Here is a 13713-nt window from a genome sequence, read left to right on the forward strand (position 1 = left end):
TGGGCCTCAATTTCTCATAGGTAAGATGAAAGGGTCGTACAATATTGTGTCTGAGTGATGAAAAGAGCCATCTACACCCAGGGAGAGGACTGTGAAAACTGAAGGTAGATCACAACATAGAATTTTCACTCTTTTTGTTGTTTGCTTGCATTTTATTTTCTCTCTCTCTCTCTCTCTCTCTCTCTCTCTCTCTCTCTCTCTCTCTCTCTCTCTCTCTTTTTTTTTTACCTTTTAATTTGATTTTTCTTATGCAGCAAGTAGTTGTATAAATATGTATGCATATGTTGGATTTAACATATATTTTAACATATATTGGATCATATATTGGATTACTTGCCATCATGGGGAGGAGATAGGAGAAGGGGTGGGGTGGGAAATTGGAACTCAAGGTTTTGCAAGGGTCAATGTTTGAAAAATTATCTGTGCATATGTTTTGGAAATAAAATGCTTTAATAAAAAAAAATATGGTGTCTGAGTTCCCTTCTAGATGTAAGGTTTCTATAATCCTATAACCAATAATTCTCATTTTTGAATATTTTATTCATATTATTTTGTTGGAAGCAGGTAATATATATTATAAAGAATACTGGATCTGCTGCTAGTAGGTGTCTGAGCTCATGACATTTACTTGCTATGTGAGACAGTCCTTTGACTTCTATAAACCATAGTTTTCTCATCAGGGATTTTGTAAGATCAAGTGAGATAACCCATATAGTATTTTTGAAAACTAAAGGAATATAAGAATCAGCTTTCATTATCTTCACTATACACTTATGGAAATTGAAACTCAAGTGATTTTTCATATAGAAAAGAAAGAAAACAGCACTTGAATCTGGGTCTTTTGATCCAAGTCCAGAGTCCCTTCTGCTGTTGGAAGCAGGCAACATAACTCGCATAAAAAACAACACACAATGGCGATTAGGAAATCAAGCTAGCCAAACACGACAGAAATATTAAATATGTATGGTACTCTCCTTGGCTTAAGGGGTTGTTATTCGGTTTCATGAAAACTAAGACGCACTCAAATTTAGAATATGAAAGAAAACCAGGAAAATGCTGTGAAAACCACAATGAAACACACTGATGACATGTATTATGTTAAATCATGCATACTCTAATCATAGATGTGAAGGTTCTTTTATTGAAAGGTATTATTCTGTATAAATAGGTGCCTCCTCCACATTTGAACTTTCATTCATTCACCCAACAAGCATTTCATTAAGTGCCGACCACATGCATAGCATATGTATTAAGGCACTAAGGAAAACCACCTCTCTTTGGTTCATTTTCAACCATTTCATTTCTTTTTGTTGTCATTGTTGATATACTTTACAAGGCTAGAACTACTGATAAAATAAATCTCGAATATGTTTAATGCCCTAAAATTATGTCTAAATCTAACACAGCCAGTTTTAAAAATACCAAAAAAGAAATTGTGAATATGATCCTTTGAAAGAGCCTGGAAGGAAGCCTACAATTGTCTTTCATTTAGCCCATAAAATATATTCTAGCCTCCTTTACCTTTACCAATATCACAGTAATGACAGAACCAACAGCATCATTAATCAGAAGAACATCATCAGTGCCATGTAATTCTTCTCTCATTTTTATTATTTATGTATATGTGTACCCATAGCATATCCATAGAATCACAGAAGCAGAATGACCAGATCTTATTGCTTGAAGATCATCTCAGAGGTCACATAATATAAACCAGAGCTGATTAGGAATCTCCTTTAAAATATTGCCAACAAATGGTTATAGAACCTCTACTTAGATTCCCAATAATGGGGAACCTAATACTTCCAGGGCTAACTGGTAAGAGCTCGCCATGAAATCATTCTTATTCAAAAATTAAGAGCCTACTCTTTATTAACTGAGAAACTGTTCTTACAGAGCTTATATGTACCTGGATGAACATCCAAATAATTTGGGAATTTATCATTGTTGCCAAATGGCATATGTCATAGAAAACAGTACAACTAGTGCCCATAGGCATATCTTTCAAACTAATCTGTGCCCCAGGCCATGGTATACTTTTGGTCCATATATCAAAGTGGACAGATACTAAGTTTCCCTGATCCTATCCTATCCTGCAAGTGAACTCACAGAGATTCTTGTCATAGCAAAGTTTTGGAGAAATGAAATTTATCAGAGCCTTTTAAGTTTTGTCTCACATTGTTCCTCCCATGTACTTTCTTGCTTCAGAAAAATTAGATAATTGCTATCCTCTGAACCAATCTTATAATGTGCTACCCACCACCACCCTTTTGCTCATATTATTCCCCATGCTTCAACCCACGTTTCTGCTGGTTGATAAAGATGATCCTTAAGACTGTTTTCATCTCTAACTTCTATGATTTCCTACTGTGAGAACATTTAAATCTTCTTAGGTTTACTTGCATCATTTGCTCCCATCATTAATGGGTACGCCTTGCAGCCTCAGAAAACATGGAATAAGAAGGCAACATGTATATTGTAGAGGGAGCTGTGGTATAACACATAAACAGATAGCTTTAGGGTCTAGAAAATTCAGGTTTAAGTCTCACCTCTAACACAGAGCATCTCTAACTCTAAATAAGTCATTTCACCGGTCCCTACCCTTATCCTTTAAATCCACCTCTTCCAAGAAATCTTCCTTAGGTTTCCCAGTGGTTAAAACTCTGGGCCTGGAATTAGGAAGATTTCAAGTACTGGCTCAGACACTAGCTTTGTGATCCTGAGCAATACATGATACTTGAGCTTAAAGAGTTTATAATCTAGAAAGCAGGGAGGATAAGGTAAATATATCTTCTTTTGTTTGCCTCAGTTTCCTCAATGGTAAAATGGGGGATGATGACAGCACTTATTCTGTAGGGTAATTATGAGGATCAAATGACATAACTTTGTAAAGTGCTTAGCACAATGCCTGACACATAATAAGCATGATATAAATACTTATTCTCTTTCCCTTCTCCGGATTCTATCCTTAAACTTTCTGATATTTATGTCTCATCATCTCTCTGAATTCTAGTGTACTTTTGTATCCAAGTTTGTATCGTATTTATTTTTAATGGAACTATTTTTGGTAAAGAGACCATGAGTTTCTTGAGAGAAAGGTTCATATTTTATTTATTTTGTCTTTCATTCATAGTCTAGCACACTGCAATGCACCCTGAATGAAGATGGTATCCAGGGCAGGAGGGATCAGATATTTGATTTCACTTATGCAGGGGAAGATTGCAATACTCACTCTACAATCAGCACCTCTTCTGTAATTTGTAATCTTACAGAATAATCTGGGGCACTGAGAAGGAAAGTAATTTATCAGGGTGGGACTCCATCTGAGTCAGAGGTGAGATTTCTACTTGAGTTTTCTTGACTCAAAGGCCATTTTTCTATGCATCATACCACAATTGCTTCTGTAATACATGGGTTCTTAGTCCATATTTGCTGAGGCTGCAAGGTCCGCCTATTAGCCAATCATAGCCAAAATGGTGGGATGAAATGATGTTAGAAAGCCTAAGAAGATTTAATGGTGTCCATAATGGGGAAATGATAGGATTTAGAGATGGAAACAGTCTTCTTAGGGATCATCTAACTCCTATTCATTTCTAGACTTATTCTCTATCAAAAAGAGACACATACAAAGACAAAGAGAAGAGAGAAATAGAGAGACACACAAAGAGAGACAGAGATAGAAAAATATATTTTATTTAACAACCACACTGCCCTGTGAAGTCACATAATAATAATCCAGTGAGAAACAAGTTAGTATTCCTAACCTTTATGTAACCATAAAATGTTAGAGCTTAAAGGTCACCAAGTCCAATTCCATCATTTTGCAGATGTTGAAACTGAGCTCGAGAGGTGACATGATTTGTTCAAGGTAACTAATTAGTGATTTTTATGATCAAGATGATAACTCTGGTTTTCTGACTTTTTTATACCTGGATGTATAGTTCCTTTTCAGATGTTTCTACAGACATTTGTTTTAGCTTGAGTGTTTATCTTATTAATGATAATAAAGGTGTTATAAGGGTGCTGTACTATCTTTATGCCAAAATTGGTTTTGCCATTTGGTTGGTGCACTTTTTCCCTAATGGAAACAAATGAATGAATTTACAATGAACTGTGAACTGGTCAAAGAAACTCTAGCCTGATTGTGGTCTGGCATCCAGAATGAGTCTCCTCTCTATTATCCTCATTTCTTCTTTTTGAAATGAGATAACACCTCACAGCAAAAATGGGAAAGCAAAGAATAAATGGTGATTTACTATCTACACTGAATTTGGCATCAGAGGGCCTGTGTTTAAATCCTGCCACTTACAACTATGACCTTAACCTTTCTACAAAATGAGGTGATTGAACTAGTTGACTCCAAGGTCCTTTCTTGTTCTATGAATGATAACTAAGTACAGGTGCTATGGGGGAAATGCACAAGAAGGAATACATGGTACTTGAGCTTAAGGAGTTTATAATCTAGAAAGCAGGGAGGATAGGATAAATATATCAAAAGTAAAATTAATAATGTAAGGCAGCATATGCTAAGAGTCAAATTGATGGTGAGGCTATATAGCTTGATATAAAATTTATGTAAAATAAATATATGGTGATTTTTGAGGGGAAAGCACAAGTCACTTTGGGGATCAAGAAAGGCTTTATCAGAATGTGGTAATTAAGGTATGTCCTGAAAGAAACAAAAGCTTCTAAGAGTCAGAGCAGAAGAGAGAAAACACATTCCAGTTATGGGAACTAGACAGTAAAAAGGCTTAGAGGTAGAATAGAGAGTTTTATGCATGAAGAACAACGAGATCTGTTGAATATATGAAGAGGAGTAATATGTACAAATAATGAAATGCTTTAGGAGTATAGAGGAGCTCTCCTTGGGTGTTTGAATACTTAGAAAAAAAAGTTTTATTTAGCCAGTGAGACTTGAATAAGAATAAAATTCTAACACCCAGAAAAGGTACTTGTTATATTTAAAAATAAAAAAAAATTCTTCCATGGACAGAAGCAAGGGGACAAAAATGTAAATGACATGCACTAGAGACAATGAGGAGCTTTATATCAAGGAGTAGTGGGAGAATGACACTGTAGGAGTATTTTGGGGCAAGATTGTGACATGCTGAAAGTGATGGTTTAGGAAGATCTATTTGGCTATGGTATACAGGAGTGAATAGAAAAAAAAAAGCGATATGGTACAAGAAGGCCAGTTAAGAGTGACTTATAATAGCATTTTTGTTTTTCTTCCCAGGTTATTTTTACCTTCTTTCTAAATCTGATTTTTTTGAGCAACAAGATAGCTGTATAAATATGTAGACACATATTGCATTTAACATATACTTTAACATATTTAACATGTATGGGAATACCTGCCATCTAAGGGAGGAGGTAGAGGAAAGAGGGGAAAAGTTGGAATAGAAGTTTTTGCAAGGATCAATGTTGAAAAATTACCCATGCATATGTTTTGACAATAAAAAGATATAAAAAAGAGTGACTTGTAATAAGGATAAGGGCCAGGTAGTGACTAGGGAAATGACGAATGTGAGAAACACTGTAAAAGACAAAACACATAGGATAAGGGGATCAATGGGGAAATAGCCAATGATCATTAGAAGGTTGTGAGCATTATTCAGTTGTTTTCAATTATGCTTGACTCTTTCTGGCCCCCATTTGGGGTTTCCCTGGCAGAGATACTGGAATGGTTTGCCATATCCTTCTCCAGCTCATTTTACAGATGAGGAAACAGAAGAAAGAGTTAAATGTTCAGGATCATACAGCTAGTAAATATCTGAGGTCAAATCTTGAACTCAGGAAGATATGAGGTTGTATGATTGAACAAATGAAAGAAAACATTGAGAGAAATAGAAAAAGATTGAGAGAGGAAGCTGTCTTTGTGGAGAAAGTTTAGCATTAGATAGGTTGAGTTTGGGTTGGTACCAGAACATCAAGATGGAGGTCCCCAGCATGTAGTGAAAAATAAAGATTAGAAACTAAAAGAAGATATAGAAAAATAGAGTGATCAAAGGATTTTTTTAGTGGGGAATAACATGGTCAGCTCTGTCCATTGAAAAATCAATTAACAAAGTGTCGTGTGTAGGTTGGTTTGGAGAAGGAGAAAAGTGAAGAAGAGGAGACTAGTTAATGTGAATTAGTCCAGTTGAAATGGTGAAATAAGCCTAGGTTAGGATATTGGCAGTATGAATGAAAAATAGGGAATAACATTGAAAGCTACTAAGGTGGGAGAACAATAGTATTTGCCAAGAGAGATGGCTAATCAGTGAATCAGTAGACATTTAAGAACCCACTATAATGGGCTCTGCAAATACAAAGACAAAAAAATGGAAAATCCTTGCTTTCAAGGAAATTACTTTTTATCAGGTTAGGAAGAGGTTCATCTATTAAAATGTTTCAGAGCTACCTAGATGGTCAGAAGAAGTGAAAGGGATTTATACATCACCACTTCCTTCCATATAGTCATTGAGATAATATCCAAATTTCTATTATGCAGAGCCCTTTAGTTATGCTCATATCTTGGTCTTTATCATGATTGTATACAGTATCGTATGGATTGTGCCCCTCAGTCTGACTTTGTAATTGCCTTCTAAAACTGTCTTGGCTAAAACTTATGCATCCCGGATTCTAGTGCTGCAGAAACCCATTAAACTCTAAACAGATTTTATTTGCTGAACAAATGTTAATGCCATTCTACGTTAATGGATAATGCAACAGAAAGCACCTAAGTATTACAGCACTGGAACCTTTAAGGATGAAATATCGTATAACTTGGAAGACTGTCTGTTGCAAACATATGTCAGCCATAAGGACTTCAAGACCTGATCTCCCATCTTCTCAGAACTCAGATATAATTTCCCCCTTGGTTAAGTGAATTTTGCAATAATACACAGATTTATTAGGTCCCATGATTAAAATACACAGAGTAAAAACATAAAATAATTATGCTTTAGAGCATACTGTTAGATTCAAAGGACTCTAAGGTGATCACATCAGCAAAAAGGAGAGATGTGAAAGAAAGGGGAAGTCAAGCAAAGGGTTGATAACTTTAGTTATCAAATACTTATGTTCATGTGCCCAGAGGCACCCATCTGGCTCTTAGATATCATGAACGGAGGAAACATACGCCTGGACAGCACAATTACCACAATTATTCTATTAATGAGTGGTGACTCATTAACAAAATGTAGTCTCCTTTGATTGATTTATAGTTACTCAGTGGTTCCAAGGAAAAAAAAATGACCAGAAACCATGAACTGAAAATTTTTTCCTTTTAAAAGGTCTGTTCAATTCATCTTTACCATCACAAAATAAACTGATAATTTATAGAAAAATTAGTTTCAATGGTAGAAATGCAAGTATACACAGGATGATATTCATTATAAGTCACCTTCATAGCACAGGTCACATATACAGAATAGATAACTGGAAGAACAGGATATTTTCTGGATATGATTGCCCACATCTATACTCCCTGCTGCTGGGGAGGCTGAGGCTGATGGTACCATTATCAAAAGATGAAGGGGAGAATATAAGAATGTTTAGTTTGTTATCATTACTATTCTGGCTTTTGGCTGCTTCTGGGCTTCTATAGTATGTTACCATCTGAAGTGTTACAGGAAAAAAATTGTATGAACCAGTCATAAATATATAGTATTGCTTTAACATATTTAACATGTATTGGTCAACCTGCCATCTGGGAAGGAAGGAGGGGAAAAATTAGAACAAAAGGTTTGGCAATTGTTAATGCTATAAAATTTCCCATGCATATATCTGGTAAATAAAGACTATTAAAAATAAATATATAGTATTGATATCTATATCTATCTATGTTATATGAATATGTGTATAATATAGTTATAACATGTTTCTTTGTATAACTATTATTATAAAATCACAACATTATCACCTGACAAAATTTTAATTTAGGAGGCTCTATTAAATTTGTTCTTTCATTCTATTCAAGATTTTCTTCTTCTCTATACTCATTCATCTCCCATATTCTATGGCAATATTGGAAGCATTGGCATAAGTATAGTAGTGAGTATGTGAGACTATGGGAGGTAAAGTTCAGTACTGTGGACAGTGAATGAGCAGCATAAGATTATGTTCTTTGGGAACAGTATCACTTTAAAATCTTATGATAGAAACTTTTTGTTTTATTTTAAGTAAATAAAATGCTTTGAACATAATGTATTACTGAATTACTTAGTAAAATTTAAATACTTTTTGAAACATGGAAGAAAAAGGTGAAATGATCATTTCTCACCATATCAGGCTTTACAGAAAAGAGAAAGAGGAGAACAAAAGGAAAGTCTTTTTAAAAATTTTGAATTAAGAGGAAAGGAAAGAATTAATCTCTTATGATACTTTTTGTAGCATGCAGAAACACCATGATGTGTCAAAAGAAGACTATTTATCCTATTAACAATACTCATGAATATGTTAGTCCCTAAAGATGTAGGGGCCTCAACTCAAACTACAGAGAGAGGGAGAGAGACAGAGAAATGTAGATAGAGACAGAGATGAGAGAGAGACACAGAGAGAAGAGAGAGATAGAGAAAAAGAGAGAGAAAAAGAGAGAGACACAGAGAGAGACAGAGAGAAGAAAGGAAGTAGGGAGGGAATAGAGAGGGAGGGAGAAAGGGAGAGAAATGGAGACATAATACACACAAAAAATGAGATAGACACAGAGAGAGACAGAAAAAAAGACAAGATAGAGAGAGACTCAAGTTAGGATGCTGCCTTAGGGCACATAATGGGTACTCAATAAATATTTATTGAAGAATTAATTGATTGAATTTAATCTGAAACAAACATTTGAATGGAGAAGATGGAATAATTTAATACACATTTCAATAAGGCAAGGAAGGGAGGACTTGCCTGCTTTTGATAAATGTTTTCTAAGTTAAACTGCCAGGAAAAAAAATCACAAGACACTTAACAGATCAATCTTAAATAAAGTATTTGGCCTCTTTGAGAGACATATGATTATTTGACAATATCTGCAAGAAAGAAACCTGCCTCTGGAAACAGCATGATTATTAATGTAGTATTCTAAACCAAATAACTACATCACTATAATTCAATAACAATTCTGGAAAAAAGTATGTATGATGTCCAAAAGATAGAAACATATTAAAATGAAGTTTTTTTTTCCCCCTGCTGGGATTTGCCATACCATCTGGTCTAATTTGTCTTGGTGTTTTGCCCAGTAAAATATAAGCTTTCTGAGAAATGCAAATTATTAGGTTACTACTCTGAAAAAAATATGAGTGAAGAATATGGGTGGTAGATGACACCCTGATTATAAGTTTGTCTACTTAAGGAAACACTCAATATAGAAATATTTCCTAACCTAGACTAATCTAAGTACAAAACTCTTTCACACAGTGAACACAAAATAAAGGTGACTGTGATGAAGAGTTCTGAAATACAAATAGTAATAAGGATAATAATGATATGCAAAAGAATATGAAAATAATTTATCAGACACTGAACACTACCTTCTCACTGGAGTGCTACCAATTCTAATTAAGTTGAGGAGAAAAAATAGCAAGTCAATTCCTGCTTCACTTGAAAGGTACAGACCATTAAAGCATGATTTTAAATACTGGTGTGAAAAATGGAAGCATCCAAATGTGAACAACAGTATATATTTTCATTTATAATTCTACCCTCCCACCTTTTTGCTGATCAATTCAATATAGCATCATCCTGGTTTCTACCAAGAAACCATGACATCCTGTAGCTCATCTGGTTTCCAGAAGTTTATTACTGAAAACATTGTCTAAATAACAAAAATCTATTTGCTATTAGGTAATAAAATATACATATTTTTAAATTAAGGGGTTAAGGATAGGAAGTATAGAAGGCATGATGAGTCTGGTGGTTTTTACTTTGTTTCTATTTAGATTATATGGCTAACAATATGATAGATGGGATTTAGAAAAGTTCCTACCCGTAATATTTCTTCAACACAGCTGTTATCGCCTGATCCACTGTCCTGAAAGCAAAGGAAAACATAACTGTAAGCCAGACACACCAAATGTTCTTTGAAAGGGCAGTCAGACAGAGACAGAGTGAGATATTAAAGACAAGTCCCAGATGAACAGAAATGAAATGAATTTTGAACTTACAGAATTATGATGTTGGGAGTACATAAATTGCTCCCAGGCATGATCTCCTAAACTTAGGAAATTGGGAAATTTGTATTATGCCTTTGGAATCACTTCCGTTGTTGCATCTTCCACCTTGTACCTCTACCTAATTATTCTTCTTGCTCCTATTATGGCTTTGTCTTTTACAATCACAACTGAATAGGCCAAAAACCCTTAGGATTGACTTAGCATTGGCCCCCTAATTTTCTTCATGTCTCAGCAGGTACTTTCTGACCAAGTAACTTAAAGATTGGCTTAGGTTCTCACTCGGCTTTTAAGGAGTAAGCACTCTGTCTTTAGGCTATATCTGTGTAGTACAGCTGCCACGTGCAAAAAACAATAAAATATCAACAACAAAAACCATCAGCTTTTATAGTGGGGACATCTTGAAGATCACCTAATCTAACCACCTAATTTCACACTGAGGTTAAAGTATGAGTAGTAATTGGAATTAATCCAGTATCTTTTACTTTACAAAACAATCTACCTAAAATAGGTTCATAAGGTAAACTTGAGGAATATTATTATCTATCTCTGTTTTACATATGAGGAAAACTGTGTTGAAATATACACTGATCTTAGAGATTAGTTGATCTAGGTTTAATTCCTTTCTTACTAGTTGGATGACCCTTAGTACTTAAATTTTCTGAATCATAAATTTTTTTTAAAAATTATCTTTCTTTTTATATCACCTTTATTTCCAAATTGCTTCCCCCATAACTCTCCTATACTGAGTCATTCCTTATAAGTTTTATAAAAGAAAGAGAAAAGAGTAGAAAGCAAACTAACTCATACATTAACCAAGTCTGATGATATAGTCAATGTTCCACATATATATAGTCTTTCACCTATGGGAAGAAGGGAGGGAGCTGCATTTTCTTGTCTCTTCTTTGGGACCAAATCTTATCTTCGTCACCATCTTATACAATGTTAAGTGTAGTTGTTCTTTCTATTTACATTGTTGTAGTCATTAGGCATATTGTTTTCCTGGTTCTATTTTTTTTCTGTATTAATCAGTTGATGTATCTTCCCATGCTTCTCTGAATTCTTCATATTCATTTTTAAAAGCAATACTCCACTGTTTAGCTATTTCCCAGTCAATAGGTACCTACTATTTCTAATTCTTTGCTATTGTAAAAAATGTTGCTATGAAATTTGGGGAATATATGGAATCTTTCTGTTATTAATCTTCTTAGGGTATATGCCTTGCAATGGGATTTCTGTTTAGGTAGATTTCTCTCTCTCTCTCTCTCTCTCTCTCTCTCTCTCTCTCTCTCTCTCTCTCTCTTCTCTCTCTCTCCTTCTCTCTCTCCTCTCTCTCTTCTCTCTCTCCTCTCTCTCTTCTCTCTCTCTTTCTCTCTCTCTCTTCTCTCTTCTCTTTCTCTCTCTTCTCTCTCTTCTCTCTCTCTCCTCTCTCTCTTCTCTCTCTCTCTTCTCTCTCTTCTCTCTTCTCTCTCTCTCTTCTCTCTCTTCTCTCTCCTCTCTCTCTCTCTCTCTCTCTCTCATCTCTCTCTCTCTCTCTCTTCTCTCTCTCTCTTCTCTCTCTTCTCTCTCTCTCTTTTCTCTCTCTCTTATCTCTCTTCTCTCTCTTCTCTCTCTCTCTTCTCTCTCTCTCTCTCTCTATCTCTCTCTCTCTCTCTCTCTCTCCCTCTCTCTCTCTGTCTCTCTTTTCTTTTCCCTCTCCTTTCTCTTCCCCTCTTTCCCTCTCTTCCTCTTCCCCCCCATCTCTGTATTTCTTTCTTCCCTTCTCTTATAATGCCAAATTATTTTCCTGAATACTTGGACCAATTTATAGTTCCACCTACAGTGTATTAATGTGACAATCATTTTAAAGTCCTTTTAACATGGACCATTTTCCTCTTTTGTCATTTTTGCCAATTTATTAGGTGTGAGGTTGGAGTTCAGCATCCTTTAGATATGCATTTACATAGGGAAGCAGTATGGTCCTGAGGAAAGAGCTTGGTGAGGAAAGACGTGGATTAGAATGCTGGCTCTATGACTCATTACCTATATGATTTTTGATAAACCACTTTACATTCTTGGCTCTTACTTTCTTCATCTATAAAATGCCACTATGGATTAGATCTTTTATATTTGCATTAATTTTCTTTTTATCTTGACTCTTCTTAGACTCTTCTTAGAAATATTTGATGCAATTTTAAAAAAATTAATCTACATTTTCCATTTTTTCTTCTAGTTGTATTGATTTTTTTCATGTAAAAGCTTTTCAATTTAATGTATTCACAATCATCTTTTTTTGTGATTACCTTTGTCTTAGTTAAGTCTCTTTATCTATAAATTTGGGCTAAGAAAACTTGCATGACTTCTCTTACAAGTCATGATGCTGTGAGATTCAAATGAGATATTCAAGTACTCAAATGGATCTATAATTTTATCATTATGGAAGTTCTCCCCAATGATTTAGATCGCAACTCCTTTGTGTTTTATAGACTACCCATACTCACCATGCACTTTCAATTTTCTTGCTTGATGACTAACCGTTTGATAAGTAGAGGTACCTCTTCAAGTCTAAAATACTATTTAATTAGTCAGCTCTTATTTTTACATATCCAATTTCACTTCAAAATATATAACAATACTCACAGGCATAGTACAGCCCCAAAAGCTATATGAAAGTTCACTATTCAGAACAATTCTCAAAGTTTGTTGACCTTTCTCTCTATCTTAAAAACCCATCCTTATTTAGCTTCGATGATATTGCATTCCTATGCTTTCCCCTCTCTTTCTGATCATTCTGATCACTAAGCTGGCTGCTTAATTTCTTTTTTGGCCCCTGAAAATGAGTATTATTAAATCCCTTATCTTCTCTATTTTCTTTTCTTTGAAAATTCATTCCTTTGGCCTCATCTATCAAATATATACCAATGATCCCCAAATCTTTATCTTTCATTCTCTCCCCAGGGTTCTATTCCCAGATTTTTTGGATATCTCCACTTAACATTAGAACTTCAAACTCAACATGTCTAAAAGTGAACTCCTCATCTTTCCTCCACAATCCATCCCTTCCCTAATATCTGTGTTTCTATTGATTTCACTAACTTCCTTCCAGGAACTTGGGTTCTTAAATTAAGAGTCAGCAACTTTTATTCTTCCCTCTTCCACATTTGCTGCATCTACTCAATTTTAATACCTCTAAATTCTAATTCCAACCCATCTCTCAATCTATCTCCCTCTTTCCCATTCTCACTTTAGTTAATTTACACAGTGTAATATTATCATAACATTGAGAAACTATAAAGACTACAGAAAAACATGGGAAGATTTGCATAAATTGATACAAAAGGAAGTAAGCAGAGCCAAGAAAACACATATGATTCCAATAGTGTAAATGTAAAGAACAAAAACTAAAACTGAACACTGCATTATTATAATGACCAATCTTGTTCATTGAAGAACACATTTCCCTCCCTTCTTTGTAGAAGTGTGAGACTGAGTGTGAAACATTGCATATGTTATCAGAATTGGTTAATTTTGCTGAATACCTCCCCCCATTCCCTTCATTTTTTTCTTTATTATAAGAGATAGCTCTCTGGGT

General features: G+C 34.7%; 1 protein-coding gene across 1 annotated transcript in view; it reads right to left on the reverse strand.

Annotated features, from left to right (window-relative positions):
* AFF3 (ALF transcription elongation factor 3) overlaps window positions 1-13713 on the reverse strand; it is a 660643-nt gene that overhangs the window by 312475 nt on the left and 334455 nt on the right. Inside the window, 1 exon segment of the mRNA XM_074300399.1 lies at window positions 9959-10003. Coding sequence (XP_074156500.1) covers window positions 9959-10003 — 45 coding nt within the window.

The sequence above is a fragment of the Sminthopsis crassicaudata genome, chromosome 3, assembly GCF_048593235.1.
Source record: "Sminthopsis crassicaudata isolate SCR6 chromosome 3, ASM4859323v1, whole genome shotgun sequence".
NCBI classification, from domain to species: domain Eukaryota; kingdom Metazoa; phylum Chordata; class Mammalia; order Dasyuromorphia; family Dasyuridae; genus Sminthopsis; species Sminthopsis crassicaudata.